This window comes from Cheilinus undulatus, linkage group 2, assembly GCF_018320785.1.
Source record: "Cheilinus undulatus linkage group 2, ASM1832078v1, whole genome shotgun sequence".
NCBI classification, from domain to species: domain Eukaryota; kingdom Metazoa; phylum Chordata; class Actinopteri; order Labriformes; family Labridae; genus Cheilinus; species Cheilinus undulatus.
The window spans coordinates 55,102,311-55,124,424 of NC_054866.1; the positions used below are offsets into that span (position 1 = coordinate 55,102,311).

The 22,114-nt window shown below is 40.9% G+C and overlaps 2 protein-coding genes across 4 annotated transcripts in view; both read left to right on the forward strand.

Annotated features, from left to right (window-relative positions):
• Positions 1 to 583: 583 nt before the first annotated feature.
• On the forward strand, positions 584 to 16,492 carry rnpepl1 (arginyl aminopeptidase like 1). 2 transcript variants are annotated; one of them, XM_041805077.1, is made up of 11 exons: positions 584 to 3,037; positions 7,498 to 7,638; positions 7,893 to 8,044; positions 9,799 to 9,915; positions 9,996 to 10,231; positions 11,012 to 11,125; positions 12,000 to 12,112; positions 12,387 to 12,495; positions 12,615 to 12,842; positions 14,876 to 15,018; positions 15,622 to 16,492. In XM_041805077.1, the coding sequence occupies exons 1-11, from the start codon at positions 2,549 to 2,551 to the stop codon at positions 15,916 to 15,918; spliced, it is 2,139 nt and encodes a 712-aa protein (XP_041661011.1). In that variant the 5' UTR covers positions 584 to 2,548; the 3' UTR covers positions 15,919 to 16,492. The 2 variants fall into 2 exon arrangements, with proteins under 2 accessions (XP_041661011.1, XP_041661018.1); XM_041805084.1 differs by lacking the exon at positions 15,622 to 16,492 and having other exon boundaries at positions 12,615 to 12,865; positions 14,876 to 15,003.
• Positions 16,493 to 19,370: 2,878 nt separating this feature from the next.
• Positions 19,371 to 22,114, forward strand: part of LOC121515927 (segment polarity protein dishevelled homolog DVL-3) — a 28,773-nt gene continuing 26,029 nt past the window's right edge. For both annotated transcript variants that reach the window (XM_041796883.1, XM_041796892.1), the window contains exon 1: positions 19,371 to 19,547. In XM_041796883.1, coding sequence (XP_041652817.1) covers positions 19,384 to 19,547 — 164 coding nt within the window. In that variant the 5' untranslated portion in view covers positions 19,371 to 19,383. The remainder of the gene's footprint in view (positions 19,548 to 22,114) is intronic.

Sequence of the window (22,114 nt, forward strand, 5' to 3'; positions counted from 1 at the left end):
ATTCATTCTTTATCAATTTTCGTAATATTGTCTATTTTGATATAATTTTGTTTTAACTTTAAGTTTTACTGTGTGTTTTGTAAAGTTTTTTCAAAATATACAATTTGAATATTTTTCTTTTTTCTTTTTTTTATGTATGACCTTCAGTTTTAATTTAATTTTAATTATTTAATTTCTGATGTTTTTCAAATAAGTATTCTATTTTAATAACTGCTTTGGACTGGTTAACAGAAAGACCTGAACCTTAGTGAGCTGGTCCCTCTTGAACACGGAGAGACACACCCGTCTGCAGACGTTTGAATGGTTGTAGCTGTGGTCTTAAATACTTGCTTTTTTAAGGAGGTATTTTACAGTTTAGTGTAAGAAGGTATTTTTAAGTTTTTTTCTCTGTAACTTTTTTGACTTTGCTGCTGCCTGTTTCTGCCGGAAAACTCTAGAAAAAGATATTTGTAATCTCACCGCGTTTTTCTCAAGGTTAAATGATAAATACCTAAATTCAATGACGTAAACCCGGTGACCTTTAAACCGGTTCCTGTAGACTCCACAGCGCCTCCCTCCGGCAGACCCAAACTTTCCCGTGCTGTTCTTACTTCCTGTTTGGTGTTGTTTGGAGCGGAGCAGAGCCTCCTGCTTTCTCCTTCTCCCCCTCTCTGCTCCTCTCCTTCACCTCTTCCCTCTCCTCCATCCTTCTCCTCCATCTCACCGATTCTCCGCCGACCACCACCGGGAGTTTCTGCCCTGAGTGTCCGAGAATCAGCGCAGGGGGGGGCGTGCAGAGTGTGACGGTGGAGCCGCTGTTGTTGTGGTTGTGTCCTGATGGATTTCACGTAGAGACTGTGGCTGCTGCTAATGCTGCTAATGCTAATTACTGCCCGTGCTAATTAGCCAGGTTAGTTAATCTAGTTAAACCAGTTATCTGTGGCTCGGTTTATGAAAGTGCCTCATTTTAAACCGATTTAAGATAACGGTGCTAATTAGCCTCGGCTAGGACCAGGTCTACATGTAGTTCGGGTTAGTGTTATTGAGCTGTAAAAGAGCTAAACCGAGCTAGGAACTAGAGTTAGCTCACTTTAAGTGTCCTTTCCGTTTCTCACAGCAGCTCTGGCTTCAGTTTGACCCTAAACTGGTCTGTTTAGAGTCTATTTGAGGGTTTAACCGGGTTAAATGTAGACAGAATGCTCATTACAGGGTCCAGACACTGATGGTTGTGAATCCCAGCTTCAGGCGTGGGTGCAAAGGTGTAGACTGTCTAGAAATGTAAATTAACCCGGGTTAAATGTAGCTCAGGTTAGATTTTACTGACTGACCCGGCCTTAAATCTTAAGTTGTAATCTGCACTGCCAGTTACTGTTGTTTTAGTGGTCATTTCTGACCTTAAATCAGTCTCTTTTTGGCTGTAGTTTATCAGGATTGGCTGAGTCTGTCTTTGGGGTTTAACCCGGGTCAAATGTGGATTTACTGTTATTCTAGATGCTGATTTTGGTGGAACCCAGACTTATTTTTGGTATTAATGTGGAACTTTAGCTTCATCTCCACATTAAACCCTTGAAGTAAAGCTTTTGGGCCATTGTTCCAGAGCTCCAAACTTCACAACTAATAGCACTGATTAATTGTTTTCACTTCATCTGACCAATCAGAGGAGAGTATTTTTCTAAACTGACCCTCGAGACTCACAACAACTTTTGACGCCAATCCTCAAACAGCTTCAAAGCATACCTGAAACATGACAGCCTCGTGATCAGGTGATCAATAAAGACCACAGCCTTAATCTACAGCAGCAGACCAACAACAGCGACACCTACTGGTGAAATCAGCATCACAGGAATTTTAGCTTTTATTGGTTGAGGAGAGATTAAAGAATCGTCCTACATCAGAGACGCTGCTCCTCCATCTTCAAACACCATCCAACCTCGATTTACTGAGGACGCCACAGCTACTAGGACCTAGGTGAAGGATTTAAGGTGGAACTTCTGCCTGCTATGGAGCTATCTCAGCTGGTACTACCTTAAATAGTACCAGACTGTAAACACTGTCGTATGTAAGAACAAGTATTGGGTAAGACTACCAGGGAACTGGACCAGAGGTCCTGAAATGCTAGTCCTGGTCCTCAGATGTCTGTCCTGGTCCTGAAATGCTAGTCAGATGTTGGTTCTTGTCTTCAGATGTTTGTCCTGATCTTGAGATACTTTTGCTTGTCCTCCACTGTTAGCTGTGGTCCTCAGATGTTAGTCCTGGTCCTCAGATGTTAGTCCTGGTCCTCAGATGTTAGTCCTGGTCCTCAGATGTTAGTCCTGGTCCTCAGATGTTAGTCCTGGTCCTCAGATGTTAGTCCTGGTCTTCAGATGTTAGCTCTTGTCTTCGGATGTTAGCTATTTTCTTCAGATGTAAGCTGTGGTCCTCATATGTTAGTCCTTGTCTTCAGATGCTAGTCCTGGTCCTGAAATGTTAGTCCTAGTCCTCAGATGTAAATCCTCGTCTTCAGATGTTAGCTGTGGCCCTCAGATGTTAGTTCTGGTCTAACTGAGCCATAGTCTCAGGTTTAGCTAAGATGGCGGAGCTCCACCAGTCTCCCGCCTCGCTCTGCTGCTGTCGCAAATCCCCGCCAGTCTCCGGGTCTCGCTGTGTCGGGGACTCTGGCCGGCCTTCAGCAGCTCCGGGTCCAGGGTCCCCGCGCTGCCCCCTTGTGGATGTGGCCTCCGCATCAAACTTTGGCAGCTTCAAGTTGCGACACTTCCACCTGGACCTGAGGATCAACTTTGCCGTGAAGGAGATGAGCGGCTGGCTGGTCTTGGATCTGATTCCAGTCCAGCCCGGGGTCCAAAGCCTGGTTCTGGACACCCACCCGTCCCTCCTCATTCACTCCATTGACTGTAAGGTCCCTGGGGCCACTCATGATGACCCTGTGTCCCTGACGTACCGTGTCGACCCGTTCACAGACTATGGCTCCTCGTTAATCATCAGCCTGCCCCCCGAGAGCCTTAAACAGGGCCGGGCGATCCAGATCACAGTCCGCTACACGACCACGGATGGACCTGCGGTGAGGCACCACCAGGATGACTAATCTAATTATGTCTGATTATCTGCCTAAAAAAGTCTTATTATAGGAAGAGTATTGATGTTATACTGATTTATAATCTGATAATTGGTGTAAAATAATCTGATTATAGCTAGATTATTGGTGTTGTACTGATTTATAATCAGATAATTGGTGTAAAATAATCTGATTATAGCTAGATTATTGGTGTTGTACTGATTTATAATCTGATAATCTGCCTAAAAAATCTGATTATAGCTAGATTATTGTTTTTTTTTTACTGATTTATTATCAGATAATTGGTCTAAAATAATCTGATTATAGTGATATTATTGATGATACACTAATTTATAATCTGATAATCTGTCTAAAGTAATATGATCATAGCTAGATAATTGGTGTTATACTGATTTATAATCTGATAATTTGCCTAAAAAAATGTGATTATAGCTAGGTTATAGTTTTTTTTTACTGATTTGTAATCGGATCATTGGTCTAAAATAATCTGATTATAGCTATATTATTGGTGTTATACTGATTTATAATCAGATAATCTGCCTAAAATAATCTGATTATAGCTATATTATTGGTGTTATACTGGTTTATAATCAGATAATTGGTGTAAAAAAAAATCTGATTATAGTTGGATTATTGATCTTATACTAATTTATAATCTGATAATCTGCCCAAAAAATCTGATTATAGCTAGATTATTGATGTAATACTGATTTATAATCTGATTATTGGTGTGGAATAATCTGATTATAGCAAGATTATTGATGATATATCAATTTATAATCTGATAATTGGTGTAAAATAATCTGATTATAGCTAGATTCCTCATGTTATGCTGATTTATAATCTAATAATCTGCCTAAAATAATCTGATTATAGCTAGATTATTGGTGTTGTACTGATTTATAATCAGATAATTGGTCTAAAATGATCTTATTATAGCTAGATTTTTTGTGTTATACTGATTTATTATCCGATAATCTGCCTAAAAAAATCTGATTATAGCTAGATTATTGATGTTATTCTGATTTATAATCTAATTATTGGTGTGGAATAATCTGATTATAGGAAGATTGTTGATGATATATCAATTTATAATCTAATAATTGGTTTAAAATAATCTGATGATAGCTAGATTATTGATGTTATGCTGATTCATAATCTAATAATCTGCCTAAAACAATCTGATTATAGCTAGATTATTGGTGTTGTACTGATTTATAATCAGATAATTTGCCTAAAATAATCTGATTATAGCTAGAATATTGATGTCATACTGATTTATAATCTGATTATTGGTCTAAAATAATCTGATTATAGCTAGATTATTGGTGTTGTACTGATTTATAATCAGATAATTGGTGTAAAATAATCTGATTATAGCTAGAATATTGATGTCATACTGATTTATAATCTGATTATTGGTCTAAAATAATCTGATTATAGCTAGAATATTGATGTCATACTGATTTATAATCTGATTATTGGTCTAAAATAATCTGATTAGAGCTAGATTATTGATGTTATGCTGATTCATAATCTAATAATCTGATTATATTTACATCATTGAGATATAAGTGTCTATAATCTTATTATTGGTGTGAAATAATCTGATTTTGGTAAGATTATTGATATATTGATTTATAATCAGATAATTGGTGTAAAAAAAATCTGATTATAGTTAGATTATTGACCTTATACTGATTTATAATCTGATAATTGGTCTAAAATAAATATGATTATAGCTAGATTATTGGTGTTATACTGATTTATAATCTGCCTAAATAATCTGATTATAGCTAGTTTATTGATATACTGATTTATAATCTGATTACTGGTCTAAAATAATCTGATTACTGGTCTAAAATAATCTGATTATAGCTAGTTTATTGATATTATACTGATTTATAATCTGATTACTGGTCTAAAATAATCTGATTACTGGTCTAAAATAATCTGATTATAGCTAGGTTGTTGATGTTATATTAATTTATAAGCCTTTTAAAAAAAAAGATTATAGCTAGATTATTTATATATTAAATGTTTATAATTGGATTTTTGGTCTAAAACTATTATATATAGTAGGATTGGTGACTAGGTTATTGATATGATAATAATCTAATTACAACTCAATTTTCAGTTTTACTGTATTCCCATTATAAATTTAAATGGACCAGTGTTTCCCCTATATGCATCCAATCTGACCGCTGCTGCTGCATTTAAATGCAGCATCCTGTATGGGCTCTATGGACGGCAGGGGCTGGCGTATTTCTGGTGGAAAAGAAGACCGTTTCACAACTTCCGCCCAACGATATGTGCTAAGCCAGAACGGAATCTAAACCCTCCTACACTGCCTTAATTTGTCCATTTTGTTGGGTTTTTTGTCTCAATTGTTTGTGTTTACTCTATCATCATCGCTTGGCATCCAAACATGCTAAAATGATGTTTCATAAAAAGGTTAAAGCACTTGTGGACATCGTTGCTGCGTGCTGCAATGTACATCTTCAACTAAGTTTAACTCGTCATTCACAGTCAGCTCAGGTAACTTACGACAACAGCGAGTAAACCGCAGCGAATTTGCCATCATACGCCTTTCTCTTCTCCCGACTGGAAGTGTGGGAGCGGTCTAATGCCCAATGCGGAAGCAGTTCATGCACAGAGCCCAATTGTTCCGTATTTCGTCCCTCCTTATCGGCCACTGATTGACTAATACGTGTTGCATTTGTTGGTTGGATTGGTCAGCTAAAACATAGAGCCAATCAGAATTCGAGTAAGGCGAGTCTTCTCTTCTCAAAAGAAAGCGGGAGGGAGAGGTGACAGTTTCAGACACTCGCGGCGCAAAAGCATTAACACGGAAGTAAGCGGGAGAACGCGCCCTCGGCACACGCACACATGGAGCTCTACAAGATGTTAAAAAAAGTTGTCATTTTCCTCGTTCACACAGTGCTGAACTGAACGGACAGGACGTAGTGATAGAGTCCTGCGTCGGACAGCTAACATCCTACCTGACCATTCCTGCTGATTTCCTGGCTAATAACACCTGCCTGTGCAGTGTGTGTCATCTCTCCCTCCCACCTGTACGTGCAAAATTGGCGTCCAATTCCTCCAACAGTCTGACCTGACACGTAATGCACGGAATGACAGAAGCTGCGTTCATTTAAAGAAATTATAATATTGTATTCATTTAAGCAGTGTCCAAGACAAATATGTTTTGTTACTGTTCTAATCAAAGTTTTCTCACTGAATGAAGCATGAAAGAAAACACTCACATCCTCGTCAGGCATCATGCTCCAGAAACATCAGCTACAGCTGACAGCCTGGACTAATTAAACCCTGGTTATATTAAGAAGAGTAATGTCAGGATCAGATTTACAGACTTCATGTACACATTCTTTATGTTTTAAGCTGTAGGTGGAATTATTTTCTTGATCATTGTTCGCGAGTGCCAAAAAGTGAAGTGTACTTCAGTCAGCTCCTACAGAGAATTCGTTTTCACTCTGTTTGCCCCTTTCTGTCCCTGTCCTTGTCAGTAAATAAAACGCTTTATGAAAAGAGGCCAATTTCTATGGATAAAAAGGATTTCCCCTCAAATAACAGAAGGCATACGCACTTCACCTCCACTGCTACGACTCCATCCTAGGGGAAACACTGTGGACATAATAATAATCTGATATTAACAGGATAATTGATGTAATATTCAGACTATAACTAGATTATTGGTCTAATAATAATCTGATTTTAGCCGGATAATTGATGTAATAATAAAACTATAACTGGATTATTGGTCTAATAATAATCTAATACTCTGTTTTTAACCGGATAATTAATGTAATAATCAGACTGTAACTAGATTATTGGTCTAATAATAATCTAAATACCTGATTTTAACAGAATAACTGATGTAATAATCAGAATGATATAATATTCTTATAAGTATATTAATTACGTGGAAATTATCAGATTATAACCAGATTGTTGATATCACAATAATCCAGTTATAATCAGATTTTTGATCCAACAGTAATCTGGTATCAGTATGGTATTTTTCAGATTGTAATTATATAATAAAATTGTATTAGTTAATATTAATTGTATAAAAAGTATTAGTGATTTTTATTGGACAGTACTGTGATGTTACCTTGATCATAAATAGATTATAGTAATCTGATTGTTACTGAAATATTGATTTTATATAAATCCAGCAATCTGATTTGAATTCAGAATTTAATGTTAATAGAATTTATGATTTTATCAGATTATTCTGATATTTCTTTTTGACCATAATGAAATGATGATATCTGAGTCAAACTGGATTATTGATTTAGTTTAATAATCTAAAAATCTGATTTTATGGAGATCATATGAATAATGATTTTAATAGATTAGACTGTGATGTAACAATGAGCTTAAAGATATTATATAATCTGATTAAATCTGTGTCTGTGTAGATCTGGTGGTTGGACTCGGAGCTGACCTGTGGTCAGACTCGTCCCCTCGTCTTTACCCAGGGCCACTCGGTGTGTAATCGCTCCTTGTTCCCGTGCTTTGACACGCCAGCTGTGAAGAGCACATACACCGCTACAGTCAGGGTAAGGTGGAATCTTTGACCTTTGACCTCAGTTTGGGTCCTTTTCCATTTGATTTTGTGTCTCTCTGTGTCCTTTTGTCACATCTGAGCTCCTCCCAAAATTCAAACTGAGATCAGATGATTGGTTGATTAACCTCCTGATGGTGTCATCCACTGACCCTCTGATAGGCTGGATCTTGTAGTCTGCATGTCAATAAAGGATTCTGTCTTCTTTCAGACCCTCCTAAGCTATCTGTCGCTCCTCTCCTCCTGCAGGTTCCTGACGGTGTGACGGTCCTGATGAGTGCGTCTCGGAGCTCGTACTCCAAACAGGACCGGGTTTTCCAGTTCTCCATGGAGTTCCCTGTGCCATCCTACCTGGTGGCGTTGGTGGCGGGGGAGCTGCAACACGTAGACGTAGGCCCGCGGTCAGTCCTTGGTGGTTTTCTGTGCTCATTACTCTGAATGTTATTTTATAGACAGTGCCTAGAAAATATCAACCCTTTGGATGTTTGACCCTTTTAATGATTTTAAAAATCAATCATCGTCAATATAGTTTAATTTAAAATATTAACAAATCCCTCTTTAATGTCAAAGTGAAATCGGATTTATACAGAGTAATATCAGTTTGATAAAAATAAAAATGTAATGTATATTCAGTGACTGCATAAATATTCCTCCTTCTAGTCAGTATTTAGTAGTCTCCTTTGTCTGCAGTCATAGCTCTGAGTCTATGTGTGTAGGTCTCAGTCAGGATCAAACATCTGGACTCTGGAATTTTACTCCATTCTTCTTTGATAAACTGCTCAATCTCTGTCAGGTTGATCAGGGATCAGGAGAGAACAGTCCTTTAAAGTCCAGACCCTAATCCTCTACTGGACTGAGGTCTGGGCTTTGACTCGGCCACTCCAGAACACTCCCCTTGTTGTCTTTAAACTATTTCTGTGTAGTTTTCTCTGGATGCTTCGGCTCATTGTCTGACTTGAAAATAAATCTTCTCTAAGCTGTAGTTCTCTGTCAGACTGAACAAGATTGTCCTGCAGGATTCATTTACCCTCTACCTTTACAAGCCTTCCAGGGCCAGCTGCTCAGAAGCATCCCCACAACATGATGCTGCAGAGAAGCATCCCCACAGCATGATGCTGCCAACAGCGTGCTCCACAGTGGGGATGGTGTGTTTGTGGTGATGTCAGTGTTTGGCGTCCTGTCTGATGGCCTAAAAGCTCTGTTCTGGTCTCATCAGACCAAAGAACTCTTGACCATGGCGTCTCCCACATGCTTTTTGGTGAACTCTAGTCCAGATTGAATCTGAGTTTTCTTCAATAGTGTCTTTCTCTTTGCCACTCTCCCATAAAGCTCTGACTGGTGAAGAACCCGGCCAACAGTTGTTGTCTGCAGAGTCTCTCCCATCTCAGCTGCTGAAGCTTGGAACTCCTTCAGAGTAGTCGTAGGTGTCTTGGTGTCCTCTCTCACTAGTCTCCTTCTTGCACGTTCACTCAGTTTGTGAAGACGGCAGCTGTACACATGTGACATATTCCTTCATTTCTTCATGATGGATTTAACTGAACTCTCGGGGATGTTCAGAGACTTTGAGATGTTTCTGTCTCCATCCCCTGACTTAGACTTTTCAATCACCTTTTCTATGAGTGTTCCTTATTCTCCATGGTGTAATGGTAGCCAGGAATACTGATGAACCAGTGACTGGACCTTCCAGTCCCAGGTGTCTTTACCCTAGACTCACGTGATCCTCATTCCACTAACCATGAGACTACTAGCACCAACTGCCTGGACCTCTGCTGGATTAGCTCAGTCACTTTAAAGGAGAGAATATTTATGCAGTCACTAATTTTACATTTCAGATTTTTATTTAGTTGTCATTACTGTGTAGAAATCTGTTCCCTCCTTGAAGTTTTTTGTATTTGTATTCTAAGTGTATAGTGTAATAGTTTAGTTCCTGTGTTGTCTGATTGTTCTAGTAGAACTCTGTTGTTGCTAATGTATGATGTGTTCTATTTCTGCATTGTCGTTCTCCTACATGTGTTCTAGTGTTTTTGTTTCTGTAGAGCCTAAAGAGTCCTGCATCTCTTCATTTGTTATAGCTAATGATATCTAAATATCATATTATTTATCATAATAAATGTATAGAAATGTAATAAAACATTCCACTACATTCCATGAACAGGAGTCGTGTGTGGGCGGAGCCATGTCTGCTGTCATGTGCAGTGAAGAAGCTAGGGGGCAGTGTGGAGCGCTGGCTGGGTGTAGCTGAGGAGTTATTCGGACCTTACCTTTGGGGCAGGTGAGTTCAGACTCCACCAGGTGTTTGAGTGATGATGTCATCAAAAGGACTAATTGATCACAGCGTCGATCAATTTCCAGGTGTGACATCGTGTTCCTCCCCCCTTCCTTCCCCATCGTTGCCATGGAGAACCCATGTCTGACCTTCATCATCGCCTCCATCTTAGAGAGTAGCGAGTTTCTGCTCATCGATGTCATTCATGAGATCGCCCATGGCTGGTTTGGCAACGCTGTGACCAATGCCACCTGGGAGGAGATGTGGCTGAGTGAAGGGCTCGCCACCTACGCCCAACGCCGGATCACCACTGAGGCCTACGGTAGGGTTACTGCTAAAGCCTGATATATGCTTCTGTGTCAGACACCGTCGACGCGACTGAGGGTGGACATGTGACATCACAGTCAGGGGGCAGTTATGCGATGTCACAGTCAGAGGGCGGTCATGCGACGTCACAGAGCGCAGTCATGCGACGTCACAGTCAGAGGGCAGTTATGCGATGTCACAGTCAGAGGGTGGTCATGCGACGTCACAGAGCGCAGTCATGCGACGTCACAGTCAGGGGGCAGTTATGCGATGTCACAGTCAGAGGGCGGTCATGCGACGTCACAGAGCGCAGTCATGCGACGTCACAGTCAGAGGGCAGTCATGCGACATCACAGTTAGAGTGCAGTGATGCAACATCGCAGTTAGAGGGCAGATAGGCGTCGTCACACTCAGAGGGCGGTCATGCGATGTCACAGTTAGAGCACAGACATGCAACATCACAGTTACAGGGCAGACATGCGTCGTCACACTCAGAGGGTTGTTATACGAGGTCACAGTTAGAGTGCAGTCATGCAACATCACAGTTAGAGGGCAGACATGTACCAGGTACAGGGTTTTCAAAAGTCCAGTCAGATCTAAGTTCAGAGTTTAATATCAGGCGGTCTTTGACGTTGTGTTTGCATGACTCAAGGGTTTTAAACACAGGGACTACTGTCTAATCTCACACATGAAGGAAGCATGGCACCTCTTAGAGAGCGTATGAAGGCCCTGGTGTCACCAACATGAACTGTGCTCAGGATGAAACATTAGACCTGACCCTCCTCTTCATCTTCAGGTGAGGCATTCACCTGCCTGGAAACTGCCGTTCGATTGGATGCCCTCCACAGACAGCTGCGTCTCCTTGGAGACAACAATCCTGTGAGCAAACTGCAGGTCAAGTTTGAGCCAGGTAACCAGAGAACACTCAAACACAACCCTACCCAGGCTACGGCTTTGTCCCAGTATACAGGCTGCAGCCTTCCAAGTGTGCATTCAAAGGGGGAGTATGACATGGCACCGATGGCCATCCCTTTCTAGACTCGTTCAGATACAGCTGACAGATGTGTCCCTCTAACCCCGTCCAACAGAGATTCGTCTGATCTGTCATGGTCCACAAATCCACAGACTCAGTGTGCACCTTTTTCATGAGCCTTCAGTTCTCATCAGTCTGACATGGTAGTCATGAAGTAGCATACTAGACCCAGTCACAGACAAGTTAAACAAGAGGCTAAAGATCAGCAAGTTCTGGTGCAGCTGGTGATGGTGACGGTGCCAGGCTTCAGGCGTAACTAGAAAATATGAACGTAAGGGTGCAAACAGCTGATAAAGAAATGATAAAACCTCTAATTTCTTTTCAAGACAGCCTGGACAGTCTACTAAAGCTACAAAGAATGGGTCCATGAATAACTGCATGCTTCATAGGCTGGGTCCTTCATAGGCTGGGTCCTTCATAGGCTGGGTCCTTCATAGGCTGGGTCCTTCATAGCCTGGGTCCTCCATAGGCTGGGTCCTGCATTGCTGGGTCTGCATAGGCAGGGTCCTGCATAGGCTGGGTCCTGTATAGGCTGGGTCCTGCATTGCTGGGTCTGCATAGGCTGGGTCCTGCATAGGCCGGGTCCTCCATAGGCCGGGTTCCTCGTAGGGTGTCTCCTTGGAAGGCTGAAGCCCTCCTACATTAGACCTGCTTGGTTTGACGGGACATGATGCACATATGTCTCATGTAGATGAGATGAAAACTCCTCCAGGTGAGCTTACACCACTGCTGTCCTTTTTCATCTGTCCAGGTGTGAACCCCAGCACTCTGATGAACCTGTTCACCTATGAGAAAGGGTTCTGTTTCGTCTCGTACCTGTCGCAGCTCTGTGGAGACGTCAGACGCTTCGACTGTTTCCTCAGGGTCAGTCACAAACACAGACACTCTGACACGGTCCTGCAGGGACTACCTCAGGTTCATCAGAAATGTTTTTAGACCAGGCAGAGGGTTACAGTATCTTTAATATCAGTATGGTGATTAGAAAATGTCTGCCAGGCTCCAATGCTCAGGAGTTTACAGTGAGAACCACCTACAGTCATGTGAACATTGATCGCAGGATAGCTGGTGTGAACACTTGAGTCTACCACAGATCTATTTAGAGCATTTATATCAGGTTTTTGTGTGTTTGTGTTTGCAGGATTACATTTCAGAGTTCAAGTTTAAGAGTGTGCTGGCTCAGGATCTCATAGACTACTTCCTGTGTTATTTTCCTGAGCTGAAGGACGCCGCCGTCGCCCAGAGAGAAGGTGAGGAGGGGGGGTAGATATTAATGATCACATGCATTCCATCATGTTGTATTCATGTGGAAATTAACTGAAATCATGATTTTAATTATTACATCACTTCCTGTGTGCGTTCCTGTTAGGTCTGGAGTTTGAGCGCTGGCTGAGCGGTTGTGGTCCTCCTCTGTATGAGCCTGATCTGTCAGCAGGGGGCGCTCTGACGCATCCTGTTCAGGATCTGTGTGAGCTGTGGAGCAGTAGCGACCCTCCAGACCCTGAGAGCCTGACCACCTTCGACCTCTCGGCCTGGAGCACCTTCCAGATCGTTCTGTTCCTGGACCGTATGTTAGACCATGCCCCCCTGCCCCATGGTAAACATACTGCTGACACAACGGTAGATAGTTGGTTACAATGTTACAGTGTTACAAGTCATTTAGCAGACGCTTTTCTCCAAAGCGACGTACATTTGAGAGCAAGAACAACACAAGCAATGATCTAGACAAGAAGAAACAACATCAGTAAGTGCCATCAAGTGCTTCAGGTCCAATTGGACGCAAGTGCTGCCATGTAGAGTTTAAGGCAGAGTACCTAAAATATACGTTGTTTGTGGAGGTTTTTTTGTTTTTTTGTTTTTTTGTTTTTTTTTTGTTTTTTTTTTTGTTTTTTTGTTTTTTTGTTTTTTTTGTTATTAGACAGCAACAATGAATCAAGGAAAATGTGGGATCACTAATCGCCATTCATTAGACTTCACAACAACTATTTACCAAGTACCAAGTGCTGGATCATTCCCAAAGAGCTGGGCAAAGAAATCCCAGAAGTAGAGCAGGACAGTGCGAGCTAACTATAGTTGGGAAAGTCATTCAACCACTGGGGGCAGCAGTGGGGAATAGTCTGGCTGAGACTCAATCTACTACTGGGGACAACAGTAGAGAATTGCCTAGCTAAGTGCAAAGTGTTCTCTGAAGAGCTGGGTCTTTAGCCTTCTCTTGAAAGTAGAGAGGGAGTCTGTAGATCGAATGGAGTTGGGTAATTCATTCCACCATTTAGGGACAACAGAGGAGAAGAGTCGAGCTAGTGACTTAGGAGCATGATGTGCTGGAAGTACCAGGCGCCTTTCACTGGCTGAGCGTAGTGGGCGAGAAGGGGTGTAGACCTGGATGAGGGACTCCAGGTAAACAGGAGCAGTTTTAGTTACTGCTTTGTAAGCAATGATTAGAGTTTTGAATTTAATGCGAGCTGCAACTGGAAGCCAGTGTAGAGAGATTAAAAGAGGCGTGACATGAGCTCTCTTGGGTTGGTTGCTGCGTTCTGGATCAACTGCAGAGGTATAACTGTGCATGCAGGTAGGCCTGCCAGTAATGAGTTACAGTAGTCAATACGTGATATTATAAGAGCCTGTACCAGGAGTTGTGTAGCATGCTCTGTCAAGTAGGGTCTGATCCTCTTGATGTTGTAGTTGGTCTTATCAAGGTTGGAAGGTTAAGGGCTCTCTATTTCTCAGCTGTGATTCTCTCTCTCTCTCTCTCTCTCTCTCTCTCTCTGTTAAAAACTGTCACTGAATTGAATTAGTGGAAGTCGATTGTATTTTACTAAATGCTAACTCATTGAACCTCTAGGTGGTGTGCACATTCAAACACATGGATCCAGAAGTCAGATTAACCATTTATTGAAGATAAAGGGATGAAAGGATGGATGAATGGATGATTTTCTGTACAGAACAGATATAACAAATCAAAACATTGCCATGCACATTTCACTAATAGAATAAAGCTAACAGGAGTTAACTTCCATTAATAAATGCATCCAATATGTTACACAAGGAGTGAGGAATTGCTTCAGCTTCCTGCTAGACAAACATAAATTAGTACACTGTGTCAAAATAAACTATTTTCTTTAAACTTGGGTAGGAATTTTACTCACTCATATGTGTCCTTTAAAGTAGACAAACAATTCAAAGTCTCTAGGTCTTCTTTGTGGTTTCAATGGTCATAAACAAACTTCTACCTTTGGTGAAAGTGACAAACATAATTTAAAGGATGCATTTGGTATTATTTGGTAAACAAAGTAAAAAGTGGAATTATTAAACAAACAAACAAACTTACTTAAGTGCTGTGGCAGCATGGAAAGAGCAGGCTCAAGGACAAAGGGAGGCCAATAACAACACCCGTCTCTTAAATAACGTCTTGAGGCTCCTCCTCCCTGGACTGCCATGATTGTCTCAGTGAGATTGAGGATTTGAGATTTTTAACTCTCTCTCTCTCTCTCTCAGCTGTGATTGTCTCTCTCTTTCTCTCAGCTGTGATTGTCTCTCTCTCTTTCTCTCGGCTGTGATTGTCTCTGTCTTTCTCTCGGCTGTGATTGTCTCTGTCTTTCTTTCAGCTGTGATTGTGTCTCTCTCTTTCAGCTGTGATGGTGTCTCTCTCCTCCTGTTACTCATCTCTCTTCGATGCTCTGAATGCGGAGGTCCAGATCCGTTGGCTTCAGATGGTTGTGAGGAACAGCTTCTACCCCGACCTGCCCCGAGTCCGAGCTTTCCTCTATAAACATGTAAGACTCTGAATGCGTCACGCGTCTGCTCATGAGAGCATTGATCATGAACTGTGCCGTTACAGGTGGGATTTTCAGGGGCTGGATCAGAGCAGTAGGGAGGTATAAAACCCTAGATAAACACGATGACCTAGTCCACATCCTGGCAGCTATTAACAAACACTTAGGTTTTTATGTCCACACACTCTCTTAAACATCTTCACCCACATGAAAACACTGAAACTCACTGTGACGTACTAAAAATGTCACACCATGCCAATGTTTTCTCTCCATTCTTCTGGAATGACTGTTTTCAAAGCTGCCCAACCATCCTAAACCAGGTCTGGTCTAAAGGTATGACTGGGGGCACAGGATAGAATGTTTTATTAGCTTTGATGACATCATCCTTAAAAGAAAGAATTTTCATCATTAATGTTTCATAAGCTTGATATCATCATCAGCTGAGATTGTTGGTTTTTTCTGGCCCTCTGTCATGGATTTATAGGTGGCCATAAAGGATGGTGAACATCAGGGCAAGATTGTTGGTCTGTGTTCTATTAATGAAGTTAACCCCACCCCTCATCATGCTGTCCAGGTGTCACAGTAACTCCTCTCTCTCCACAGACATCCAGGATGTACACAGTGCCGCTCTATGATGACCTGGTTGCTGGGGTGATGAAGTGTGTTGCTGTGGAGATCTTCAACCAGACCCAGCGCCGCATGCACCCAAACCTCAGACGGACGCTGCAACAGATAGTCTTTCAGAACACCACCGCCCCGACCAATCAGAACGTTCCTGCCCTGTCGGTCACATCCCCTTCCCCTTCCCTCTCCCCACAGCCTGCTGCTACGGTAACTGCCTCCACTGCTGCGGGGACGACCACAGCCATCGCTCTGCGGGACGTCAATGTCTCTGCGTGACTTCCACCTGATCTTTAGGCTATGATTGGCCAGTGGGTTAAGGTGATGGGCTGAGCTCCAGCTGAACTACAGACAATTAAAGTTAGAACACTGTGAAGTAAATTCACCTCACAGACTTTCAAAGTAAAGGTCAAGGCTGCTGCTGAATGATGACTCATCATGTGACTCATGTGACTCATCATGTGACTGAGTGTTTTTTAAGACGCCTGCTGAAGCTGCAGTCAGTTGATCAAACTGCTGAGACGGCTCCTCTGATTGGTCGCTAAAGTCACAATGTTTAAAAATGTTTCACTCCAACGTGACGATGCCGCTGCGTCTGAGTCTAAACCTGCCGTCATCACCTGCTTTATGTTGAAGGCGTGATTGCACCTGTTTTATTTTGAAGGAGTGGTCCTGCCTTTTTTTATTTAAGAGGTGTGGTCTCGCCTGTTTCAATTTGAAGGTGTGGTCTCACCTGTTTTATTTTGAAGATGTGGTCTCACCTGCTTTATTTTGAAGGCGTGATTACACCTGTTTTATTTTGAAGGTGTGGTCTCATCTGTTTTATTTTGAAGGTGTGGTCTCACCTGCTTTATTTTGAAGGCGTGATTACACCTGTTTTATTTTGAAGGTGTGGTCTCATCTGTTTTATTTTGAAGGTGTGGTCTCACCTGCTTTATTTTGAAGGCGTGATTACACCTGTTTTATTTTTAAGGGGTGGTCTCATCTGTTTTATTTTGAAGGTGTGGTCTCAACTGCTTTACTTTGAAGGCGTGATTACACCTGTTTTATTTTTAAGGGGTGGTCTCATCTGTTTTATTTTGAAGGGGTGGTCCTGCCTGTTTTAATTAAGATGTGTGGTCTCTCCTGTTTTAATTTGAAGGTGTGGTGTTGTCCCCAGGGTTTTGTGAGAGGAATGATGTGTTCATCGTCTCTCTGTCTTTTTATCAAACTAACTGAAGCATGTAGCTAAAGAACGAGCTGAACTCTACCTCCTTGCCTGCAGATGAGCACTCGCGGCACCGAGCGCTCTGAGAAACCAGCTGACTTCACCTGAGTGGCCTTATCGCTGCATTCACTGCAGCTGGGAACTGAGAGATGCCTTTGTCCTTTAGAGATTGTTCTGTTCTTCATCAGCAGCAATAATCCGATGGTTCTCGTGGTCATCATCAGGTCGAAGGGGAACCAAGGAACAGGAAGTAGAACTGAACACAGGAAGTCAGAACATCACCAAACCAACACGGTGCTCTTTATTTTAACCTCATGTTTTATCCTGACAGAAAATGATGCTAAGCAATATTTCATTTTTAACACAATAACTCATGATGATATGAAGAGTCCCAGAGTTCCCAGCTGTCAGTGAACGCCTCTTCATGAATGTTTGACTCCAAATTAAAACTTGAACCTTCAGTGTTTCTGTTTATTTCTCTGATTCACTGTCTTTATTAGGTCATTAAAAACTTCAAGGGTTTTCAGTGAAATTCAAGGGCTCCAGGTTTTTGATTTTTGAACTCCTGGGACCCAGCATCCACATATGAGGACATTTTTCACTTTCCTACAGCAGAGAAATAACTCCTGCTGCTAGAATCTTAGGGATAATCTCCAGAATTTCCATCAAAATTGAAGTAGTTTGATTGGAATATTTGGATAATTTGCTTTGAAATTTTCAGGAAATTTATAGAATATTTTTGGGAATATGTTTGTGTATTTGTAGAGTTTGCCTCTTTTTGTGGGGGTAATGTGCTTTAAAATGTCATGGGAAATTCAGGAATTCATTTGTATGTCTTTTGAATTTGATTGGAAATTTGAGTGAGAAATTTCCTACGACTTTTCCATAATTATTCAGAGAATTTAGGGGGATTTTTTGTTTTTATGTTTAAGGAGATTTTCCATAATCACTAGAACTTTTAGTTGAAATTTAGTTCAACCCTGGCCTTAACAAGTTGCTGTGGTGCCTTTATCAGAAAAAATGACGACTCCCTACACCTCTGATAGACTGACACCATGAATTACTGGCTGACTAGCGCCCTCTGCTGGCTGAGACACTGGTATGACATGTCAAAAATGTGTATTCTTGTGTGCGGTAGAGTAAGATAAGCCTGTCATCCTCGTATGCACACATCATTTTTGGTTAAAACTACTTCTGTTCAAAAATGTGGCTCAGGTTTGAAACTAATCTGGTCCTAATTGATAGTGATATAACCTCCTGTCAGTAGAGATATTAGTGCAGACATGCATATGAGGTAAGGCCCTTTATGGCAGTGATACAAGTTACAGTATCACCAATTAGTAACAGGTAGAATAAACAGAATCAGTGCAGATATGATATATATATTATTCATATACAGTGCTTAACAAATTTATTAGACCACCCTAACCCTAACCAAAGTAAGGTTTATGCCAAGCTGCCCTAAATTAACAGAATTGGTAATTACCAAAATCATTTTTTATGTTTCTGCAATGGTTAATACACCAATATGTAGAAGCTCTTTAACCCAAATGATGTTTTTAATGCTAAAATATAATTATTATTGTTATCCATGAATTTTCACATGTACTGATTTACAAAAAAACTGAAAAAATGGTAAAGCACAATAATATTTCTTGATTAATATGTCAGATTGTAGTTATTTACTTGCATTCCTGAACAGAAAAAATAATTTTTGTGGTTGAATGTTACACTTGATTCATTTCTGACTTCTCAGAGAAGCCCAGTGAGCCGGCTGAAATTTGGGTATAAAAAGGTGAATTCAGTTTGAAATTCCTCATTCCTGTTCAAAATGGCAAAACGTGGAGAGCTGACTGAAAATGAAAGAGTCCCCATTAAAGCACTTCATGATGCTGGATGGTCTCTGAGATATGACAGGTGGTCTAATAAATTTGTTAAGTACTGTATATAAATATAAATATTTATATTATAATAATATGAGGTGAGGCATTTTACAGCAGGGATTGAGGTTGTAGTTTGTTGATAAATTAATGCAAATGTGAAAATGAGTTGAAATAAATAAGCATTCAGTAGATCAGAACATTTTTTTTGTAAATGTCGAAAACGTACATTTTTTTATTGTATTAATAGTCTCTGTGTTTGTTCTTTTGACTTTTTTAAATAAATAAAACACCGGAATAAATGCTCCATTTAAGAAAGAGAAAAACAGTTCAGACTAATGTTTCGGTCTCCGCTGGTCATTTGTTTTTCATTTTTTCCTCCTCATAAACACTTTGCTTTTATTTTGAAGGGCTGGAACACCGTGTTTTTGAATGACGTAGCTTCCGGAGGAGACTGAGAGCATCAGAGACCTGCAGCAGCAGCTGGACCGACACACCTGGACCGGAGAGAGCCAGACAGGGACCCCGTCCGCCCGTCAAAGATCTGCGGTACGAGGCTCTGTGGGGGCAGCACCAGACTCTGTGGTGAAGGGGGGGGAGGGGGGGTCGGTAGGATCAGCTCCGCGGGGAGCGGCGGGGGAGGGAGGCAGCATCAGCATGGCCGAGGAGACCCGCGTCATCTACCACCTGGACGACCAGGAAACCCCGTACCTGATCCGGATCAACGTACCCGCGCAGCGCGTCACCCTGGCCGACTTCAAACAGATCGTGAACAAACCGAACGTGAAATTTTTCTTCAAGAGCGTGGACGATGACTTCGGGTGAGTGACGTCATCAACCACAACACCCAATAGGCAGACGCTACGTCAAAATTTACAAAGTCATACTGACGATGTTGACTGATTATAATTCATTCATTCAACCATTATTTAATCTCGAAAATCATTGAGGATATTCCCTCATTTTCAGTGATGTCGAGAGTACAACCAATAAAATGCATCAAAAAAACTGATATAAAGAATATCAACAATACTATTAGAAACAGTTACATTCAAAAGCAGAATAGTTCATTATCATATTATTAAACTGACCAATGGGAACAAGTACTTGCAGTTTAAATGTTTGTTGTAAAGCGTTCGAAGTGAATGCAGCAGAGAAGCTGAAAGCAGTTCTTCCAAATAAAGTGTTTGCCAGTGGAACTTCAAGCATCCGGAAGTTACTGGATCTTGTTGAGTACTGATTTTGAGACTGATTTAACAGAGCTGTGATATATGATAGCATTTTACAAAGTAAGGCTTTATAAATGAACAAGAACCAGTGCCTGTCACGTCTTACAGTTAGGGGTGCCCAGCCCACCTTTTCATAGTGCAGTGGTGAGTGGAGTAACATTCACCAGTACTGAATCTGAGGGCTGAGTGGTAAACGGAGTCCAGGGGTGTAAGAGTAGAGGCAGTGGCATTTCGATAAACAACATCACCATAATCTAAACCTGATAAAAAGACAGCTTCAATGATATGTTTCCTACTTAGCAATGGGAAGTTATTTTTGTTCCTGTAGAAAAATCCAATTTTTGTCTCAACTTGCTGGCCAGGGAGTTGATATGAAATTTAAAGGTGAGTTTTTGATCCAACCAAATACTAAGATATTTATACTCAGATACTCTTTCAGTGCTGTGTCCTGTTAGAGAGGTGATGTGAAAGTTATTATCATTGATGGCAAAACAATATAAAATTGTAGTATCAGCATAAAAGTGGGTGTTACAATGTATTATAGAGGATGTGATATTGTTGATATATATTGTAAATAAGAGAGGACCCAGTATTGAACCTTGCGGTACACCTTTTAATGGAGGCAAACACACAGAATGACAATAACCAAGAACAACACATTGATCTCTCTTTGAAAGGTAGTCCTGGAACCACTTAAAGGATAGAGAGTCAAAACCTCTTAACCTCTCTTAACCTCTCAAGGTATCAAACCTCTCAGCAGTATGAAAGGCTTTTGTTAAGTCTACAGATACATCAGCACAGTATTTCCTCTTGTCTATCTCAGAGATATCATTTGTGACAGATGTGACTGCAGTGATTGTACTTGGATTTGTTCTAAAACCTGATTGATGTGGACTTAATACATGATTACTGGAGAGGAATGATTTGTTTTGATTGTTGACTAATGATTCTAAGATTTTAGCTAGACAGGACAGTTCGGAAATGGGCCGATAGTTATTGAGATCAGTTTTATCCCCACCTTTGTGCAGTGGGAGTACATGTGCTGTCTTCCAGACCTGGGGAAAACTGCAGTGGAAATAGAAAGATTAAACAAATAAACAACTTGCTCCGCAATAATTGGTGCACAGAGTTTTAGGAATGAAGGATCAATTTTATCCTGGCCATAATAATAATGATATCCATATCCATATCAATATGATGGTAACGATAGTGTTAATAACAGAAATAATCACAAAAACAATAAATAATGATAATAATAACCATATAAATATGATGGTAACAACAGTATTAATAACAGAAATAATAATAATAATAATAACCATATCAATATGATGGTAGCAATATTATTAATAACAGAAATATAACAATAATGATAAATGATGATAACGATAGTAATGATAGTAACAATTATATTAATAATAATAATAATGTCAATGATATTTATAACAGTAATAATAATATTGATAAGATACCAATAACATTGATGATAATAATAGTAATGATAATATGAATAGTAATGTTGATGTTATTGATAATAATGATCTATTTTAATGTTATCCAATTAGTGAGTGTCTGTTTTGTTAATCTGTTAATCTGGTCAGATTATTGTTGTGGATTAGGATTATTAGACTTTCTGTCAAAGAGATGGAGGTGACACTGTAGAACCGTCTCTGTTCCCGTCTATGTTCATCACTACCACAGCAGCTCTGGCTCCGCCTCCTCTGATTGGTAGTTCATATCTAGGACAGCGTCTCTGCTCTGCTACCACAGATCCACGTGGGTAGGCGTCCCGCTGTAGACCTCCTGGTGGGTCTTTGGTCAGGATGCTCACCTTCAGAGGGCTGGATGGGGATCTCTGACATCCTAACTCCCACCCCTCTATCCCGGCTCTCAGCGCCCCCCATACCAACACAGACCCCCCTCCTCCCCAGACTCAAGGTAGTGCATAAGGGGCCTTCATGGCCCCTGACAACCAGACCCTACACCAAACCTCAGACAGGACTGAGAGGTCTGTGGAGTATCAGGACTCTCAGGAACATAAACCCACAGATCTGAGCCCTGACCCTCCATAGGTCTGTGGAGTATCATGGCGGGAGCTTTAGAGAGATTTAATCCAGATTAACAGACCACAGCTGCCCACTGTAACCTGATTCACAGAG

Coding starts and splice junctions, on each gene's coding strand:
- rnpepl1 (XM_041805077.1), top strand. CDS start 2,549: ATGGCGGAGCTCCACCAGTCTCCCGCCTCGCTCTGCTGCTGTCGCAAA. Junction 10,232..11,011: donor GATCACCACTGAGGCCTACG/GTAGGGTTACTG, acceptor CTTCATCTTCAG/GTGAGGCATTCACCTGCCTG. Junction 15,019..15,621: donor GAGCTTTCCTCTATAAACAT/GTAAGACTCTGA, acceptor CTCTCTCCACAG/ACATCCAGGATGTACACAGT.